The following is a 21416-nucleotide window of genomic DNA, read 5'->3' as shown; positions in this document are numbered from 1 at the left end:
TGCTGTTGCTCCTTCAGGAAATTTTTAATTTCTGTCTCTCAATTGATATTCTCTTTGTGTTCATCTATCATTTTCCTTTAGTTTTTTTTTTTTTTTTTAAGAGTTATTTATTTATTTCTCTCCCCTTCCCCCTGCCCTGGTTGTCTGTTCTCTGTGTCTATTTGCCGCATCTTCTTTGTCCCCTTCTGTTGTTGTCAGTGGCATGGGAATCTGTGTTTCTTTTTGTTGCGTCATCTTGTTGTGTCAGCTCCGTGTGTGCAGCATCATTCTTGGGCAGGCTGCACTTTCTTTTGCGCTGGGCAGCTCTCCTTATGGGGTGCACTCCTTGCACGTGGGGCTCCCCTATGCGGGGGACACCCCTGCGTGGCCTGGCACTCCTTGCATGCATCAGCACTGCACATGGGCCAGCTCCACATGGGTTAAGGAGGTCTTCCATGTGGTAGACGGACACCCTAACCACTGGACCAAGTCCGCTTCCCTCCTTTAGTTCCTTATCCATGTTTTCCTTAACTCTTTGAGCATATTTAGGACCTTTTTAAAAGAAAGGTTTTCTTGGTATGTCCCAGATCTGGTTCTCTTTGTTGATGGTTTCTAATGCTTTCATCTTTTCCTTTCCCTGGGCCATTACTTCCTGTTTATTTGTATGTATTGCAACCTTTTTTTGAAACCTGCACATTTTGATATTTTAATGTATTATCACTGGAATTTAGACTCTTAAGTATTTTCCTTAAGCTTGTATCCAGCTAGTGTTAGGACATAGTTTTACTTGTATGACAGGAGTGAACAAAAAAGACCAAAAAAGAAAATACCTTTCCCAGTCTTTGCAGATTGACCTGTGAAAGTGCTTTCCTTCAGGGTTTATCCATACAATGAGTTTAGAGAATAGCTCCAGGCCAAAGCATAGGGGCCTCTCTGATCCTTTCTGCACCTATGTCTTGTCTTGGGCATACGTGTGTGGCTTTAAGAATTTCTCTGCTGACATAGTACAATTGTCCCCTCTCCCTAAGAAATAGTTTGCTCGCAGTCCCAGGCACTGCTTTGTGAGCCACCTTCTAAAAGCAGGACAGGCTTGGGATGGCAAGTCCCTCAGGCTACCACTGTACAGACTGGGCTAGACATATGAACTCCCTGTATGTGCACAAGGGTTACTCTGCTCTCAGTGGAACTGGGGCCAGGAACTCACACTGTAAGTGCAGGCAGGATCTGTGCTGAGCAGGAGGGGAGGGGACAGCCAGAGCACCAGGAGATCCTACTGCTTTTAAGTAGCCTTTCTCTTGATTTGGCAATGCACCTGCTACTGCAGCCCCTTAACTATTTTCTGGAGCTTTGAGAAAGATATTTCTGCCACATCTTGTTTTTTTTCAAAGTGTCTATGGTGGGGCTAAAGCCCAGAAGCATCTCACTCTGCCATCTTGTTCCAGGCCTATGTGGGTTTTTTAGACTAGAATTGACAAGCTATAATAGTAATAAGGTTTGCTCTCTCTGGAACTTGAGTTGAGGATGCTACCACTTTAAATGTCTCCAAATTCTGAAGAACCAGCCTGAGGTGCAACTTGGGAAGTAAGATCCAGCCCCCTTCCCTCCAGGCCACAGAGCTCGGCAGCTCCTCCCAGGCCTGCTTGCTCAGCTTCTTACAGCTCTTACCTGGCACAGCAGGCGTGTCTCTGTGACCAGTCTCCTCATATGAGCCACCGGCCACCGCCTCTTTACCCCTCCCTGTGTTTAGATCCCAGTTTCTTGTGAGCCTAACCAGTCATTCTTGAGTCTTAGCGTCCACGGGTATCACCTGGGAGCTGTAGCTCCCCAGGCTGCAGGGATTCTAATGGGGCAGGTGTGGGGTAGGCCCAGGAATCTGCTGTTTAATTAGCTGCCCCGCTGATTCTGAGTCTCACTTTTCGGCATGTTGCTGAGGCTTTTAGTTGTGTGTTTTTCAAATCACGTAGCGAGAGATTTGTCCTCCTCTCAAAGTCCTTCAGCTTCCAGTAGGTTTCCCAGCGGTGGAAGGATCACAGCAGAGGGTCTTCTGGGGGAAGGGGCCCTGACCTTCACCTGGGCACCAGTAGCCCCCAGCCACCTGGAGCCCTTGTGAGAGAGTCTTGGAGTTCTGTGCTGTGCTTCAGGGTTGGGGGGCCCCGGGTGGGTGGAATCACACCCACTGACCTTGCGTCTGTGCTCTCTGCAGCGGAGACCTCACCACTGGCCGGCCATGAAGTTCCGCAACCATCCCAACCACTCCACCTACACTGAGGTGGAGCCCTCGGGCCACGAGAAGGAGGGCTTCGTGGAGGCTGAGCAGTGCTGAGAGCCGCCAGGCCTCCCCCTGGGAGGGTAGGAAAGAAGACCCAGGGACCCCCAACAAGGACCAACCAAAGCAAAGCAGAGAAGTGACTTTTCTTGGCCTCTTTGGACTACCCTGGGTGGGGAAGATGGGACAGGACAGTTTGGTCATCACACCCCATATAATGAAGCAAGGGGGTGAAAAGCAACCACAATGATTATTTTAAGGAACAATAACCCAGTCTCGTCCTTTTTTGGTGCAGAAGGTCTCCCTTTATGGACCTCTCGGTGATCTATTCTGCAGCTGTCCCAGAGGCCCCTTCCCACCTGGAGATGGTGGGCTGCCCTGCTCCTGGTCACCTAAAGTCGCTGTAGATGATACGAGATCATTACTATCCGCATCAGGTGTGGCACTCCAGGGTCCATAGACTCCTGAGCTGGTCCTCACAGCTATGGACGCGGTGTATCAGCCCCAGCTTCTGTGCCTCTGGAAGCCTGAAGAAGGGCTTCTCTCCTGCTCAGCACGGCTAAGCTGCTGTCAGCCCTGGTGGCAAGCTCCTCAGAGGGGACTTGTGGGGACAATGGTGTCTTCAGGCTTTGCTCCCCCGTCCCCTGCCCTTTCTGCTGAGAACTGGTATGTCTGCATCACACAGATACAGCCCCGTCCTGCGGCCCCACCTGGGCCTGGCCAGCCGTGCTGTGCGCGGCCCTGGAGATCAGCCGCTGAGGTCTGAGGCGGCGTCTTCATGGTGTGACCCATTCATTCCCTGGCCTGGTCGGCCACCAGTGCCAGTAAGGACCTCCAAAGGCAGGACTTGCCAGTTATTTTTCTCCTCTGAGCTGGGTTTTTGTAACCATTAAAGATAAATCGAGTGGCTAGATGGCTCCTTGAAACACACGCACCAGGGAACTTCAGTTGGATCCTGTGAAGCAGCAAAGCCGCCAGAACGGCTGGGACGGAGGAAGCTGGCGCAGGAGTGTCATTTCGCAGGAATTCTCTGCCTCTTCTGCAAGGACTTCCTACGCAAGACTTTGACCTGGAAAGTTGCTTCCATCTCCCCTCTTGGCAAGACGTTTGGGGGGCAGGGAGCTTAGGCTCCCAAATTAAACCTGCTTTTAAAGGAGTTCTGCTCCAGTGAGAAGTAGAGGCTGCTTTTGAAGAACATTTAAAATTAAAATCTATAGCTCACTGTCACTCAAAGTAAAAAATATCAGCAAATAAATGTTAAATCACAGCCTCCATTTAGTCATGCCCTGTTTATGCATATCACAAGGGACACAGCAAAAAAAAAGTTAATTTAAGTAGGAGGCATTGCGGCGGTAGGGGGAGGGGGTCCACAAATAACCCAACACATCCCAAAACGTGACCCATGATCTTCCATCACTCCTGGGTTTATCCTCAGTGAGCATACTAATGGCCGTCAGAAGGAAACCTGCCAGACCTCTGATATATAGACTTCATGAACCAGGCCAGGAAGAGCTGGAGAGGGGACCTACAGAAAGGGGAGGGCCAGGATTTGTGGAAGAAAAAATAATGTGCAACAAAGAGAAGAGGGTTCTTTTCAAGCTTATGAAAGTCAGTAGGGTCTGTGACGGAGCTCTCTTCAAGAGAGCAGCACAGCCAGTTGCTATTAGCGACCTGGGCTTCCAGTACTCCTGGCCAGATGGGTGGTTTTTGCTCTTGCCCAACGAGCACAGCATCTGTGACCTTTCTGTGTCCCAAATGGCCAGTGGGGCCGTTCCTGTTGGGGCCAAATGCAGTGTGCAGCACCCTTTGCCCCACTCCCACAGTCCACACACCTCTTCCTAACGGGAGCTCAGCCAAACATTCTGGATTCCAGGAGGGAAAGACCACCACAGGTGTGGAAGGGCCAATGATGTGGAGAGGCTCTGCCAAAGGCCAGTCACCATGACAGGTGGAGAAAGAGAGTGCTGGGTGCCCCTGCCCCGGTCAGAGGAGCAGGGCTGAGCCCTGGGGTACATGTGGCTAGAGACATGGAGCCGTTTGGCAGCAGGAGACCTGCTTTGTTGACAACAAAAAGAACTCAAGAGGGATCACTAAGGCCTCTGGACATGAGAGCCTAGGCATTTCTCCAGCCAAAACACTTAATGTTCCCAGGAAATAGAGTTGAGAGCCTCACAGAGTTAATGTTGTCCCTGCCTGTCCTTAAGGTCTCTAAGCAGAGAATTCTTTTTTACACAGACCCAGGAATCTTACTCCAAGGTTTCAAGCAGGTTAGCTGGGTGGCTGTGGAGAATGACTTGTCCTGAGAGTAAGACGGAGAGACACAGGGTGGGGAGAGTGGGGGACTCATGGTCAAGCCCCCGAGTTTGGCTGACAGTTCAGAAAGGCAGGGTGGCACTTCACACAGCATGGACGGTCAGCTGCAGAGCATTTCCAGACTTCCAGGTCTCCCCATCCCACAGGTATATACAATCCCCAAGGAAAGCAGGTGATGGCAGGTATCTTCCCCACATCGTTTCCATGGCACCCTCATGGTGATCCCACTGGGTGGGAGGTGGGGAGTCCATGAAGGTTCATCACTGTGACAAGAAGCTTCAACCTGTGAAATTGGGCTGTGGGGAGTTCCCCGTGTTGTACACAGAGATCAGAAGGTCCCAAGGGGAAGCAGACTTGGCCCAGTGGATAGGGTGTCCATCTACCACATGGAAGGTCCGCAGTTCAAACCCCAGGCCTCCTTGACCCATGTGGAGCTGGCCCATGTGCAGCGCTGATGCGTGCAAGGAGTGCCATGCCACTCAGGGGTGTCTCCCACGTAGGGGAGCCCCATGCGCAAAGAGTGCACCCCGCAAGGAGAGCTGCCCAGTATGAAAGAAAGTGCAGCCTGCCCAAGAATGGCACCGCACACACGGAGAGCTGACACAGCAAGATGATGCAACAAAAAGAAACAGATTCCCGTGCTGCTGACAACAACAGAAGCGGACAAAGAGGAACACACAGCAAAATGGACACAGAGAACAGACAACTGGCGGGGGGAGAGAAATAAATTAAAAATAAAATCTTTAAAAAAAAAGAAAAAAAAGAAGGTCCCAGGAATGTGGCAGAATTCTTAAGAGCACTGACAGAAAGATGGGAAGGAAGAGGCATGCAGAGGCTGAGTTCAGGAGGGACCTGCCTGGACCAGGCCATTGACCCATTCTTCATTTGGCCACTCCTACATTTTGTGGCCTGTTCATTAAGGTCCCCGGGGTTTCTGATTCTAGAACATGCATGCACATGAGCTCAGCCCTCAGGAACACTCTGGGCAGAGCAGGGCATTCCAAGCTGGACTGACTGGCCACCTCCCTTTGGCCATCAAGCCTCTCCTGCTCACTGCAGCAGGCCCCTGCAGAGGCCACTTCATCAGGCTTGTGTGTCTCTATAGCCCTCAGGAGAACCGTTACTTGGGGTTGTATCTACTTTGGCTGTCTCTGGGATCCTTCCGAGGCATGCATAAGCGCAATCCCTCTGATGACCTCCTGACTTTTTTTTGAAGACTCTTAGCCATGTATACTCATTTGTCTTTACCATTTTCCCCTTTTATTCAAGATCTTTTTCTAGTTGCATCACCGTTAGTTATTGGTAGTAATCCCTTGGTGCCAGAGGGGCTTATCCCCAGGAGTCATGTCCCATGGTGGGGGGAAGGTAATGCATTTATATGCTGAGTTTGGCTTAAAGAGTGGCCACATTTCATCAACTTGGAGACTCTCAGGAAGTAACTCTTAGGCACCCTGCAGCTCTAGGCCTAGTTCAAATTTCAGGCACACAGGCTCATAAGAATAGTCATCAATATCAAGGGCTCATCATGGGAGCATCTTCTTCACTGGTCTTTGCCCTTGCCCTTGGGGGATTGTTGCTGTTCCATTGGAGAATGTGACAGAGCTCCCCTGGCTAGGAACTCAGCACTCCCTCTGTTGTCGTTTGTAACTGTAACTACTATGAAAACACCCAACATATATCTGAACATTTTTACGTACCCCGTATACATGCCCTGGAGAACTCCCTCCCAACCATGTGTCCCCCATCAATAACACCCACACCAGCATTCCTCCCCTGCCATAGTTGAACCCCTCTGTGGTCTAAAACTTTTTCAAAAATGAAGCCTAATATATTGTCAAATTCAATTAATAAGAAAATGAAATCATAGTGGTAGGTTTAAAGATTAGAAATAGAATACATGCTAATTTAGAAAAACTAAAGTAAAAATAAATTGGGGTATTAAAAAATGAAAAATATCATAAAACTTTGTTTTTAACGTTTTGCCTTTCATCACGGTAACAGGTATTGTCCTGTATGTACAGTGGCAAGGCAATTTCTTTCATTTCTTCCTCGGTATCTACATCCTTTTTTTTTTTTCCAATTTTTAGTTTTGTTTTCAAAAAAGTTTTAGACCACAGTAAAGTCACATACAATATAGGGGACTCCCATATATCCAGCATCAAACCCTTTTCCCTTTTCCCCAGCAATGATCTTTTTACGTGTTCATGTTATATTTGCTACAGTTGATGTACAGACATTGACCCATAGTTTACATTATGGTTTACATTATGGTTTATATTTTATTTTATTTTTTAAAGATTTTTTAAAAATTTCTCTCCCCTTCCCCTACCCCCCTGTTGTTTGCTCTCTGTGTCCATTCACTGTGTGTTCTTCTATGTCCACTTGTATTCTTGTCAGCAGCACCGGGAGTCTGTGTTTCTTTTTTTGTTGCATCATCTTGCTGCATCAGCTCTTCGTGTGTGCGGCCCCACTCCTGGGCATGCTGCACTTTTGTCACGCAGGGCGGCTCTCCTTATGGGGCACACTCCTTGTGCATGGGGCTCCCCTACGCAGGGGACACCCCTGTGTGGTATGGCACTCCTTGCACTCATCAGCACTGCGCGTGGGCCAGCTCATCACACGGGTCAGGAGGCCCTGGGTTTGAACCTTGGACCTCCCACGTGGTAGGCGGATGCTCTATCCATTGAGCCAAATCCACTTCCCTGGTTTATATTTTAGACTGTACAATTTTCTTAATTTTTGTTATCTTATGTTTTATATTATGGTTTATATTTTAGCCTATATTTACTTCTCCCCACACCTTCATTTACATTTGCTGTATCTGTTGTGTGCTGGTCTTTTTTTTTTTTTTGGAGGCACCAGCAACCAAAACTGGGACCTCCCATGTGGGAAGGAGGTGCCTAATCCCTTGAGCCACCTCTGCTCCCTGCTTTGTTGTGTGTCTCATTGTGTTTTTCTTGTCTCTCTTGTTGTGTCATCTTGTTGCATCAGTGCGCTGTGCCGGCTCATCATATCAGCTTGCTAACGTCTTCATCTTCTTTAGGAGGCACCGGGAACTGAACGAAGATCTCCCATGTGGTAGGTGGGAGCTCAGTCTCTTGAGCCACATCTGCTTCCCTATTAAAACAATGTTTAAAATATGTGTGTTTTACCAGGAATTCCCTGTGTGTGTGTGTGTGTGTGTGTAGGCATAACACATCCCTGTGCATCTTATAGCTAAGAATTTTGGATGAGGCTGTAACTGTGCTCAGACTTAACTTGGTTTGTTAAACTAAGTGGCGAAAGCTGCCAGCCAACCAACCACACTACTGGTGAAGCAGAGTGTTTGCCACTTACTTGATCTGACCAATAATCTGGTTGTGGGCAGGGCTACTACTCTCTCTTCTGATCAATGCACAGAGCATTGATCAGGGCTGTGCCCAGACACCAAGCTCCATGGCCTCAAGAACCAACACCAGAGGTCAAAGTCACAGATAAAATGCAGCCAACCTCTCCTCCAGCACTAAACAAAAACTACCTGAACTGGCAACAAAATTAGAAGGATCTGGGGGAAGCCGCTGTGGCTCAAGAAATAGCTCTCCCGTTGACCATATGGAGGACCTGGTTCCTCCTGGTAAAAAAAGAAAAAAGGCATTCCAGACCTGCTCAATGAGGCGCAGGCCCTCCATACGGCAAAGCAACACACCAAGAAGACGATGACGCAACCGGGTAGGGAAAAAAAGGATCTGGACACAGAGGAAACGTACCTGTCCTAAATGCAATATATTCAGGAATTTACTATGAATTCTCAGTGTTTATAATAAAAGGAAACTTTTTTTCCCAACTAGTGCTGCGTGCAAATAAAGTGCAAAGGATTTGGGTTGCCCTTCTGCCAATCATGCACATACCTCAGTCCTGATGACTGCTTGTCTCGCATATGTTCACTAAGTACCTGTCCTTAGGAGGCTAGAAAGAGCTCCAGCCTGCGCCCATCAGGAGTGCTTTTCCCAGCCACCTACTCCACCTCCAAGAGAAACACCTGGAAAGAGACTGCAGCTCTTTGCTTATTTGGGTTTGTAAATCCTTGGAAGTAAACCTCATGGATTTTTAATCTACTACATAGAGACACAAAATAAATCTAGGTTGAAGCTGTCACATTTCTGGGTGCTTTGCCTTCCAACAACTTTAGCAGCCTCATTGTGTTTTTATTACTTTGTATGTTTTGCTCACAAAACCTGGTTAAGCAAACCAAAACAGAGGAAAAATATGAACTCCTCACAGCCAAAATCAGCTATGCCAAATTTCAAGCTCCAAACAAGGCAATTTCTAAATAAATATGCTGTGTTTGGCAGATAAAGAAGACGGTTGGAAAAGGCAACGTGGAGTGGTAGAGAGAGCACTGAGCTTTGCAGAGTCGGAAGGCAAGAGTGGTGGCTCCAGCCCTGCTCCTGAGCCGCTACGTGAGGCAAGCCGCCATAACTGCTTCTCTGGGCCTGTTTCTGCTTCTGTAAAATAAGGGAGGGAGACTAATTGGTCCAAGGTGGGAAGATGTGCCTCTCCTAATAACCAGACTCACCTGTTCTTTGTTGTTTTGGTGTGTTTTGTTTTATTTTGTTTTGGAGGGGATGGAGGGGGCTGGAGGGAATGATTTTTTTTCTTACCTTTTATTTTGAAATGCTTTCAAACTTACAGAACAGTTACAAAAATAATACAAACTCCATACAGAGAACACCAACATACCCCTACCCCCAGATACCCAGATCCACCAAATTTTAAATTTGTACCATCAATCATTTAATTGACATCCATCCACAGTAGCAAACACATTCTTTGCAAATTCACATAAAGCACTCCCTGAGATAGACCACATTCTGGGCCATAAAACACCCTTAACAAATTCAAAAGAACAGAAATCCTAAAAACTATCCTCTCAGGTCAAAATGGAATTAAAACAGAAATCAATAACAGAAAGATGGCTGGAAAATCCCAAAACATTTGGGGATTAAAGACACAAGGCTCATAGCAGAGATCTCAAGAGAATTTAAAAAATATTTTGAACTAAGTGAAAATGAACATACAAATAACCAAAATTTGTGGGATACAGTGAAAGCAGTGCTTTAAATGCATACATTAGGAAAGGAGAAGGATCCAAAATCAATAATCTAATCTCCTGCTTTAGGAAACTAGAGAAAGAGGATCAATATTAACCTAAATAAATTCCTAGCAATTCAGATAGCATTCAGCTACCTCTTGCTGCCCCTCTCTTACACTTCAAAGGTTTGTCAAATGTGCAGGGTTTTGATAACCTAGAGCTCCCATCTGACCTTCAGGCAGAACGTACTTCCCTTATACAGCTCTATCACCTCTCTCTACGGCGAGCTCCGAGTGTAAGCTAAGCAGTGAACACAGGGCTTCTCAGGTGGCTTCCACACATTGGGCAAGTCCAGCCCTCCCCAGAGGCAGAGCCAGGCGGGGGCTAGTCACTCATCCATCTCTGCTCACCAAGAGCCATGCTGCAGGACGGCCCTGTGGCAGTGCCAACCAGCCAAGTGATGAGCCCCCAGAGAGGCAGCACCCAGGCCCAGCAGCGCGATGTAGAGGAACAGAAAGGAGCTAAAGTTGTGGAACACTGTCCTCCAGCTGGGACTGTTCCATCTGCCCTCCAGAGGGAACTTCCCAAATTGCCATCTGATCATGTGGTTCTCTGTTGCCTGCTGTTCAAAGCCAGGGGCTGCTGTTTGTCAGCTGGGCCCATCTTGGACTGCAGGAAGAAGCTGGTGGCAATCCGTGCCTCCGGGATCATTCGACCCGCAACGATAGATATGCCCGAGCCATGGAGCATCTCCAGGCCCAGTCGTGAATGATGGGCAGCAGCAGGCTGCTCCGGATCACCAGACTGTACAGCTCTGCCACAGTGGGTGATGAGGGAGTGATTGTTGCTTTCTTAAAGTAAAAGGATTCAAAGAAGGTGACTCTGAGGGCGAGGGCTGGGAGAGGTCTGTGCCCTCTCCTCGTGGAGTTAGAACATGTCCCCCTCCCGGCACAGCAGCCACATATTTTCTCCATCATGGAAGCTCATCCAGGGCTTCGAGGGTCCCGAGTTTGTACAGGGTCTCATTACAGAGGCAAGGCTGATAGAATCAGTCATACTGAGGCAGGCTAGTAGATTAGGGAATCAATAGATGGATCTGGAACCTGGGAGAAAGCCCACGTGGCCATGGATACCCCACAAGATGGCTGCTGGAAGAACCTGGAGGACCCCCATTCGGAACAGGAGCTCCTCCAGGACCAAGGAGAAGCCCCGGATGTTCTCCAGGGGCTTTAGCATTGGGCCCCCTAAGGGGACTGAGAGGTGGGGTAATCAATCAAAACAGCAAACAGCTAGGACTCTTCCCTGTCATTAGCAAAGGGGCAGAATAATTAACAGTTTAAAAAGCAAGTGAGAAATCCAAATCAGCCCTGTTTTGCCTTTTCCCCCTGCCTGGATCAGCATGCCGGTAAACCTGGGGATTTGTCATCTGTAATGGGGACCTGAAGTCTGTAAACCAGCCCTTTCAATCTTTTCAGCCCTTTTCCTCTCTACCTGGGGCCCATAATCTGTTATTTTCTCCCATTCCTTTTCTCTCAGTTCCTTAATAAATTACTGGCCCAACTACACTGGCTTGCACTTAAAATTCATTTTCTGTAGTTTAGCCAGGAACCTAGAGAAAATCTGGCAACAATATGGTTGAGCACAATCTGCAACCCCCCTCCCCTCCCACAGGTCAGGGAGTTGGGCTGATAGGACCCCGATCCACCAATTTTAATAATTTGCTACATTTTCCATATGATTCTATCTATCCATCTATCTGTCTGCTTGCCTGTCTATTAATCGATTTTCTAAACACTTGAGTGTAGGTTATGTACATCATGCTCCTTGAGCACTTAGTACTGCCATGTACATTCCTAAGAACAAGGATATTCACTTGCGTAACCACTGAAAGCATGGTTATCAAGTTTAAGAAATTTAACATTGATGTAAAGCTTAGTCTATATTCCAATTTTCCCATGGTTCCCAATGTCACTTTGAACCTTTCCTCCATCCTTGCTAGATCCCATCAAGGATTATGTATTGCATCTAATAGTCACTGTCTCTTTAGTTGCTCTTTCTTTCTTTTTTTTCTTTTACATTATAGGAAAATAAAATGAAAAAAAAATTTTAAACTGTGGGAACAAACATACAACATAAATTTTCCCATCTTAACCACTCTCAAGCATGCCATTCGATGGAATTAATCACATTCACAATATTGAGAAACAACTGAATATAGGCTAATAAAATTTAACCATAAATTCCCAGAGTATTGGGTTAGAACCTTTCCTTCAGCTTCTGTCTATCCTTTTCAAAGTATTTTATTCAGAAATTGACTGTCACCATAATGGAATCTGATGGAGTATCCAAAAGGAATAATATATGACTCACTATGTCCATTTTAAGGTGAGAAAAGTTGGAAAATTCTCAAAAAATAACAGATATGGTTTCTCCTCCATTGGCCTGCCCTAAAGTTCCCTCTGTGTAGCCCCCAAATTGAATTTATGGACAGATATACTGCTGCCAACAAACCTTGGATGCAATGGGTCACCTTCCCAAGCGTAGTTCCTTTGCCTGACTCCTTCATCCCAAGGAACAGCCATCCTTGGGCTTTCCATTGGGTAATTCTAACAGCCCTCCTCCAGGCCAAAAGGGCATCTGCCCCAGGGCCCTCCTTCTCCCTTCTCTTCCCCTCCCCTCTCCTGAGCTGCTGACACCCCCTCTCTGTTATTTGGGGTTCTTCTCCCAGCCTACTATAGATTGAGGCAAAATCTTCTCCATTGGCTCTTCCTTTGGTCTCCAGAGACGAGCACCCATCCCTCTCGTGTGCAGTTGACAGCCACGGGCCCTGGCCTATTTGCTTTTGCCCTCTGCAAGGATGATGACAATGGTGATGATGGTGGTGGTGGCTCTCATTTACTGAGTGTTTACTGGGCTCCAGGCCCTGTTCTGTGAGAGTTCTGTCTCATCACCCATGGGCTAGGTGCTGTTGTTAACTCTGCCTTACAGAGGAGGCACTGGGGCACTGAGCATTAGCGTTTGCTCAAGATCAACAGCCAGGTCACCCAGGCAATTTGTCCTCCGTTTTGGTTCCTTTGGTTCCTGAGGCTGGGGCTCGTCCACTCTCCACCCCACACCTTTGAACTTCCCTCCACTGAAGGCCCTGAGGACCCCCTCTTCCACCGGCTTCCCAGTCAGGGGGAGGAATCTGGTGGGAGGGGGCACCACTGCCTCAGTTCCAAGGGGCCGTTTCATATCTCGGAGGCCCCACCGATGGGGTGCCCCCCAGTTCATTAGGCTTTAGCCCCACTAGGAAGGAGCCCTCTCAAGGGTTCTCAGGGCGTCGCTCTTGCCTTTGAGCCACAGATCCCAGAAGTCCCTCACCTGCTGTTTTTCAGTCTAGAAGGATGGCTAATTTGTTCATCCCCCGGCCCTGCCCTTTACTCTTACAGGGGGGAACTGAGGCCCCCCAAAGCCCAAGAATGACTTGCTCGAGGCTATGCAGAAAGGAGGAGAGCCAGGCCGCTGGTTCTCACAGCTGGTCTGTGTGATGCCAGAGGCCTGAGCTGAATCCTACGATAACACACACTACCCTGTGACCTTACACACGTTACTTAATTTTTTTTTTTTTAAGATTTATTTATTTATTTAATTTCCCCCCCTCCCCTGGTTGTCTGTTCTTGGTGTCTATTTGCTGTGTCTTGTTTCTTTGTCCGCTTCTGTTGTCGTCAGCGGCACGGGAAGTGTGGGCGGCGCCATTCCTGGGCAGGCTGCTCTTTCTTTTCACGCTGGGCGGCTTTCCTCACGGGCGCACTCCTTGCGCGTGGGGCTGCCCCACGTGGGGGACACCCCTGTGTGGCACTGCACTCCTTGCGCGCATCAGCACTGCGCATGGCCAGCTCCACACGGGTCAAGGAGGCCCGGGGTTTGAACCGTGGACCTCCCATGTGGTAGACGGACGCCCTAACCACTGGGCCAAAGTCCGTTTCCCCACACGTTACTTAATAAGCTGTCTCACCTTCAGCATCAGTAAAATAGAGGTAATGAAAAGAAGAGAATCTGCCTCATCGGGCTTTTGTGAGCATAAACAGAGCATAGCACTCATAAGCTACTTTTTTATTGTTAATGACTGAATGTAGCATGACCTCCAGTCCAGGGCAGGGAATGGGTTTTCTGGCACTTTCTGCTGCCTCTATGCCCAGGCAGTCGTGTCTGCCAGAAGAAGGCACTCTGCTCGGCTGCTCAGCGGGCAGTTGGTATCTCCCTTTCTGGAAACTCCCCCACTAACCACAGGGTAAGGACAGACACCCACCTATGTCCCTCTGACTGGGCAGCTTCCACTACTCTGCTGGAGGCAGGCACTTAAATGTCTAGTCACTATTCATTCTTAGCTTTCTGTATTTATCCCCAAAACACTAACTCATTCTTATGTTCTTGGGGGCGGGCAGGGGGGGCGGAGTAGATGAGAAAGGGATAGTGTAGAATCCTTCCTGTAGAAATCAAACCCTGGAACTTTGCTAAGTGATTTATTTTTTTAAGTGATTAATTTTAAAGGAGGATTTCACTACTCAAGGCTGCCTGTGTTATAAATAGACTAGATAAGGCAATGGGTTTACTTTTCTATTCCCTTTTAAGCCTAAATTACATTAACTCTTGCAAATCCTTTTTAAAAACAGGTTGAACCAAGAGAGCACCTACTGTGAGGTCTGGCACCTAATAGGTCCTCGGAGCATATTTGCCACAAAGATAAACGTAGAACAGGAGGTGTGCAGCTTAACCCAACCAGAAACGAACTTCCTTTCCTAGTTTGAGAACAACCTCTCATGATATTTTGATGGAAAGAGAAAAGGTGAAAAGCCTTCGTGTTCTTTCAAAGGCGTGTAAGTAAGGGCGCCACAAGCCCCGATGCGGCTTTCCTGCGGGCATCCGGCCGGCTTCCGGCCAACAGGCCCCAGGAGGGCGGATAAGGCCTCTGCGCCTGGCTCAAGAGGAAATCTCTAATCCCTCGGCCTAAATCTCAGATTTAGAACCCCTGTTTCTGCTTTCTCCCCTTCGTCAGTGGAGAAGAAGGCTGCTGTCCCCTGCTGCTCACAGAAGAGGGACCACTCACAGCGGCCCAGGGCAGCGTCTGCCCCCTTCTGGCTGTTTGGCAAAAAAACGCAAATAAGCCCTCAGTCCTCAGCAACCCAAGTGTGACTCACAGGCAGCCAAGCTGCACAAAGAAAGGAGCCTCAAAGAGGAAATGCAGAGCAAACTGCCAGAGGCGCTGTGCGCATTTCTGGAACGAATTCCTTCCCCAACAAGTCTTCATAGTCTAGATTCTCAGTTTCTGGGGTAAACCACTTTCTGCGACATAACCACCCAGCTGGAAAGTGGGCGGTGGGGATCACGGCCTGGGTGGGTTAGAATCAAGTACAGAAAGGCTACAGAGGAATTTCTCTATTCCTTCGTTTGTGAAGATTTACCCAAAAGGCCCTTTGAAGACAGCCTCAGGCTTTGAGTGAGACCTCGGAGAAGTAGGAAAGCTCTCAGAGAGCCCCTCTAAGGCTTCCCCAGGTCCTCCACTTGAGGCTGATGGTCAACATCTCTGCCGTGGTGGTTTCTGTTGCTTCCATCTTAGTTTCTTTTTTTCACACAACTGTGTGGATTTGACAACTAGCAATTACAAGAATGGAAATGAGCACAGGTCTGCACCAGTTAAATTTCCTATTCTCTAGCAGAAAAAAAGCTCTGCATCAATTTGGCATGTGAAGCACTCCCAACCCCACCTCCATCTCACCAATAATAAAAGAATCCCTTGTAGCAGGCCTCATAGCTTTCAAAACTCTTTCACGTGCTCAAGTCTTAAGCGCTGGGCAAACAGAGCTTAAGCAGATGTAGAGCCATTGAGATGCCCCCTTGCTACCCCTCGCCCCCCACCTAATCCCAAGCCTGACGCTGAGTTCATTACAAGTATAATCATACTTTATATTGATAGAGCTTCTTAATTTTCAAAACACTTTCTCAACATAGTATCTCACCTGATCATCCCTTTGAGTTTGGCAGGGAAGGAATTAAGGATAAAGGAAGCTCAGAGCACTGCAAGATTTTCCCTCTGCCTCTGACCTGTAGCTCCTCCCAAGATGCCATCAGAACTTCAGCTCTACCCACCATGAATAATAAACAAGGAGAGCTAACTTTTACCAGGGGCCTTTTATGGTCCATCCCAGGAGGTGCTAAGCATCCCATTTGTGTTTCACACCAGAGGGCAGAAAGCAAGCCGATTATCCCCACCCAGTGTTGGATTCCCAAGGATGTCAATCAGAGCAAACTTCATGGCCACTGACCCACCCACCCAGCAAAGTAGGAGTTTTGGAAATACAGAATATAAGTGGTACTTGCTCTTACAATGCTTAAGGTAGAGTAAGAAGATGAAATTGCATGAAACAGAAAACAATACAATCTAATTCATATTTATGGCCTACTTCGGTAAGCAAACTGAACTCTAAGAGATATGGTAACTCAAAGGACAGCTAAGATGGAAGATTAAGAGCAGTGCTGGCAAATTTAGTAGACACCAGGTACATGTGACTATTGAGCACTTAAAATGTGACTGGGGGAAGCAGATTTGGCTCAACGGATAGAGCATCTGCCTACCACATGGGAAGTCCAGGGTTCAAACCCAGGGCCTCCTGACCCATGTGATGAGCTGGCCCATGCACAGTGCTGATGTGTGCAAGGAGTACCGTGCCATGCAGGGGTGTCCCCCGCATAGGGGAGCCCCACGTGCAAGGAGTGCGCCCCATAAGGAGAGCCATCCAGCGCGAAAAAAGTGCAGCCTGCTCAGGAGTGGCACCGCACACACAGAGAGCTGACACAGCAAGATGACACAACAAAAAGAAACACATTCCCAGTGCCGCTGACAATAAGAATATAAGCAGTCACAGAAGAACACACAGCGAATGGACACAGAGAACAGACAACTGGGGGTGGAGGAGAGAGAAATAAATAAAAAAGAAATCTTAAAAAAAAATGAGGGCAAGATTAGAATACTCACAGATAAACAGAAACTGAGAATTTCTTTTTTCATTTTTAGCAGATTTTTTTTCTCTCCCCTCCCTCCCCCAATTGTCTGTTCTCTGTGTCTATTTGTTGCATCTTGTATCTTTGTCCACTTCTGTTGTCAGCGGCACGGGAAATCTGTCTCTTTTTGTTGCATCATCTTAGCGTCAACTCTCCGTGTGGGTGGCGCCATTCTTAGGCAGGCTGCACTTTCCTTCGCACTGGGTGGCTCTCCTTACAGGGTGCACTCCTTGCGCGTGGGGCTCCCCTACATGGGGGACACCCCTGCATGACACAGCACTCCTTGCGCGCATCAGCACTGCTCATGGGCCAGCTCCACATGGGTCAAGGAGGCCTGGGGTTTGAACCACAGACCTCCCATATGGTAGATGGATGCCCTAACCACTGGGCCAAGTCCATTTCCTGAAACTGAGAATTTCTAACCAAGAGACCAGGTTTTCAGGAAATGCTAAAGGGTGTGCTAGAGCCTGAAAAGAAGAGATGGTAGAGAAAGGCCTAGAAGAGAGTCTAGAAATGAAGAATATATTAATAAAAGTAAACGAAAGTGTCAAAAGAGCAGAGAAAATAAAATATGACAGATGAAACTCAAATAGGAATAAGCTTAACCAATGATGTAAAGCACTTGTATTCAGAAAACTGCAACTCAATGTTAAAAGAAATTTTAAAAAGTCTAAATAACTGGAAGAACATTCCATGCCCATGGATTGGGAGACTAAATATCATTGTCAATTCTACTCAAATTGATATACAGATTCAATGAAAAACCTATAAAAATTCCACCAGCATTTTCTTAAAAAATTGAAAACACAATTATCAAATTTATTTGAAAGGGTAAGAGGTCCTGAATAGCCAGAAACATCTTAAAAAGGGAAAGTAAACTCTCATCTCCAGGCTTTAAATTATATTACCTAGCTATGGAGGTAAAAACAGCATGGTACTGGCATAAAGACAGACCCATAGACCAACAGAACCAAATTGATGCTTCAGAAACAGATCCTCACGTGTATGGTCAAGTGATTTTTGACTAGCCTGTCAAACCCACAGTTCAGGCAGAACAGTCCATTCAACAAATGGTGCTGAAAGAACTGGATATCCAAGGCCAAAAGAAGGAAAGAGGACCCCTATCTCACACCTTATCCAAAAATTAACTCAAAATGGGTCAAAAACCTAAATATAGGAAAGAGATTTGACTCAGCCTACCACATGGGAGGTCCGCGGTTCAAATCCAGGACCTCCTTGACCCATGTGGAGCTGGCCCACGTGCAGTGCTGATGCACGCAAGGAGTGCCCTGCCACGCAGGGGTGTCCCCACTTAGGGGAGCCCCACGTGCAAGGAGTCCACCCTGTAAAAAGAGCCGCCCAGCGCGAAAGGAAGACAGCCTGCCCAGGTGTGGCACTGCACACAGAGAGAGCTGATGCAGCAAGATGACACAACAAAAAAAGAGACACAGATTCCCAGGCCACTGACAAGAATAGAAGCGGACACAGAAAAACACACAGCGAATAGACACAGAGAGCAGACAACTGGGGGGGGGGGGTGGGGAGAGAAATAAATTTTTAAAAAATTCTTAAAAAACAACAAAAAAGAAACACCCTAAATATAAAAGCAAGAACAATAATGCTCCTAGAAGAAATTGTAGGAAAATATCTTCAAGCCTTGGTGGTAGGTGGTGGATTCTTAAAGAAGGTAAGAGGACTGAGATGGATCTTACTACTGATGTTTAATGTATGTAGAAGTCTTAATTAGCTTTACTGTAAAAGCGTGGAAATGTATAGAGTGGATGGTAACACAAGGTGAGGAACAGCTAGTTTATTTATTATTTATTTTTAAAGATTTATTTTATTTATTTCTCTCCCCTTCCCCCCATTGTCCATTCTCTGTGTGTTCTTCTGCATCCGCTTGTATTATCAGGAGACACTGAGAAACTGTCTCTCTTTTTTGTTGTGTCATCTTGCTGCGTCAGCTCTCCCTGTGTGTGGTGCCACTCCTGGGCAGGCTGCAGTTTTTTCACACTGGGCAGCTCTCCTTGTGGGGCGCACTACTTGCATGTGGGGCTCCCCTATGCAGGGGACACCCCTGCATGACACAGCACTCCTTGCATGTGGCAGCACTGCGTGTGGGCCAGCTCACCACATGGGTCAGGAGGCCCTAGGTATCAAACCCTGGACCTCCTATATGGTAGGCAGATGCTCTATCAGTTGAGCCACGTCTGCTTCCCAACAGCTAGTTTATAAATGGGGATGTGGCTGAAAATGGTAGTCTAGGGATGTGAATGCCAATTGACAGAATGCTAGAGAATAATCTAGGAACTGAATAGCACAGTTAACCAAGAGGTGGATGAGAATTGTGGTTGATGGTATGGATGCAAGAGTGTCCTTTGTGAGCTAGAGCAAATGTACATCACTACTGCATGGTGGCGGGAATGTAGAAAAGCATGGGAAAAATACAACTGGGGTGACCTATGGACTGTGGTTAACAGTAATAATGTAATATGCTTGCATCTATGCCAAAGATGTACTATGTTGATAATGGGGCAGTATGGAGAATGTGTGCCAAATATACACTATGGATGTGGTAACAATCAGATGATATTATTTTATCTGTAACAAATGTTCCACCACAGTGTGGTGTGTTGGTAGATGGATGTTGTATGGGAGTTCTGCACATGTGCATGATTGTTTTATAAGTTTACAACTTCTGTAATAAAAAATATATTTAAAAAATAATAATAGGGTGGGTTGAGGGGAAAATATACCAAATGGGAGATGTAATTGGTAATAAGATTTTGACAATATTCTTTCATAATCTGTAACAAATGTCTCACGACAATGCAAGGTGTTGGTGGAGGATTGATGTATGGGACCCCTGTATGATGTTGCATGTTTGCTTTGTAAGTTCACAACTTTTACTATACACTTATTGTTTATGTATGTTCATGTATAAATGATATAAAGATGATAATAATAATAATAGGGTGAGTTGAGGAAAAATACTTTGGTTAGTAGTAATATTTTGACAATGCTCTTTAATCATTAGTTTAAAATGTTTAACAACAATGAAAGTTATTGGTGGTAGGGTGAGTTATGAGAGTCCTGTATGATGCTACATATGTTTGTTTTATAAATTCACAACTATTACTATACACTTATTGTTTATGTATGTTTATGTGTGAGTCATATACTTCAGTAAATTTTTTTAAAATTACACATGAGGCTTGCATGTTCTATTTGTCAGTGCAGGTTTAGAATAGCAATCAGTCATCAGTGTGTTTTAGATGCCTAACTAAATGCTGAACACTTTATGTGCATTCTCTTAATCTTTGCATCATTTCCATAATTCCATTATAATCTCATTTTATAGATGAGGAAACCATAGCATGAAGAAGCTAAGCATATCGCTTTTAAGAAGGTTAAATTAGCACTCTGTGCCATTCCTTGAACCATAGAAGATGGCAGAGCAGGCGTCCAAGTCCACGCTGTTTGTATGTCTGGGTAACATTTGCCGATCACCTATCACAGAAGCAGTTTTCAGAACACTTGTAACTGATCAAAATATTTCAGATAATTGGAGGATAGGCAGTACTGCAGCATCTACATATGAGAAAGGAAACCCTTCTGATTATCAAGGGCAAAATTGCATGAAGAAGCTTGGTATTCCTATGAGTCATGTTGCCTGGTAGGTTACCACAGAAAACTTTGCCACATTTGATTATATACTATGTATGGATGAAAACAATCTGAGGGAAGCAGATATGGCTCAACAGATAGAACTTCTGCCTACTACATAGGAGGTCCAGGGTTCAATACCCAGGGCCTCCTGGCCCATTTGGTGAGCTGGCCCATGTGGAGCACTGCCACGTGCCAGGAGTGTCACCCCATGTAAGGAGTACAGCCCAGCACAGGAGAGCAGACTGCCCAGGAGTGGTACCGCCCACACAGAGAACTGACGATGCAACAAAAAAGAGACACAGAGAAGAGACAATATGAGACGCTGAGAACTAGGGAGCTGAAGTGGAGCAAGAGAATAATCACCTCTCTCCCACTCCAGAAGGTCCCAGGATAGGTTCCTGGAGCCACCTAATGAGAACACAACAGACAAAGAAGAACTCACAGCAAATGAACACAGAGAGCAGACAATGGAGCAGGGGAGAGGAAAGAAATAAGAAGAAAAAAAAATCTGAGAGATTTGAGTAGCAGTGGTAATCAAATTAAAAACTGTAAAGCTAAAATGGAACTCCTTGGAAGCTATGATCCACAAAAACAACTTACTACTGAAGATCCCTAATATGGGAATACTTTGATGCTACATACCAGCAGTGTTTTAGGTGCTGCAAAGCATTTTTGGAGAAGTCACAGTAAAGCTGCATCCATCCATTGATGAAGGCCAGCATGATTAACATCTTTACAGCAATGTTCTAGATTTTTCAATCAGCATGGTAATGTTTCATACCTTAAGACCACAACTGTTTTTTTTTAATTGACTTACTATTTCTCATCTTAAATAATTGCGATGGAAATCAATGCTGTGTTTGGCAGAATAATTAATAAAAATCTTTGATTCAGACAGTATGGGTACATTAAATGTTTTTGTTTTTTGTTGTTGTTGTTGTTGTTGTGTCATCTTGTTGTGTCAGCTCTCCCTGTGTGAGGCACCATTCCTGGGCAGGCTGCACTTTCTTTTGCACTGGGCGGCTCTCCTTACGGGGCGCACTCCTTGCGCTTGGGGCTCCCCTACGCAGGGGACAT

The 21416-nt window shown here is 46.5% G+C and overlaps 1 protein-coding gene and 1 pseudogene across 4 annotated transcripts in view; both read left to right on the top strand.

The window, feature by feature from the left end:
* PLXDC1 (plexin domain containing 1) overlaps window positions 1-3512 on the top strand; it is an 86397-nt gene extending 82885 nt beyond the window's left edge. For all 4 annotated transcript variants that reach the window (XM_004454941.2, XM_012523867.3, XM_058284147.2 and 1 more), the window contains one exon: window positions 2183-3512. In XM_004454941.2, the coding sequence (XP_004454998.1) occupies window positions 2183-2302 (120 nt within the window). In that variant the 3' untranslated portion in view covers window positions 2303-3512. The remainder of the gene's footprint in view (window positions 1-2182) is intronic.
* Window positions 3513-20119: 16607 nt separating this feature from the next.
* LOC105745809 (low molecular weight phosphotyrosine protein phosphatase-like) lies at window positions 20120-21029 on the top strand (annotated as a pseudogene).
* The last annotated feature ends 387 nt before the right edge of the window (window positions 21030-21416 follow it).

This window comes from Dasypus novemcinctus, chromosome 21, assembly GCF_030445035.2.
Source record: "Dasypus novemcinctus isolate mDasNov1 chromosome 21, mDasNov1.1.hap2, whole genome shotgun sequence".
NCBI classification, from domain to species: domain Eukaryota; kingdom Metazoa; phylum Chordata; class Mammalia; order Cingulata; family Dasypodidae; genus Dasypus; species Dasypus novemcinctus.
This window is presented reverse-complemented; position numbering and strand designations above follow the sequence as displayed.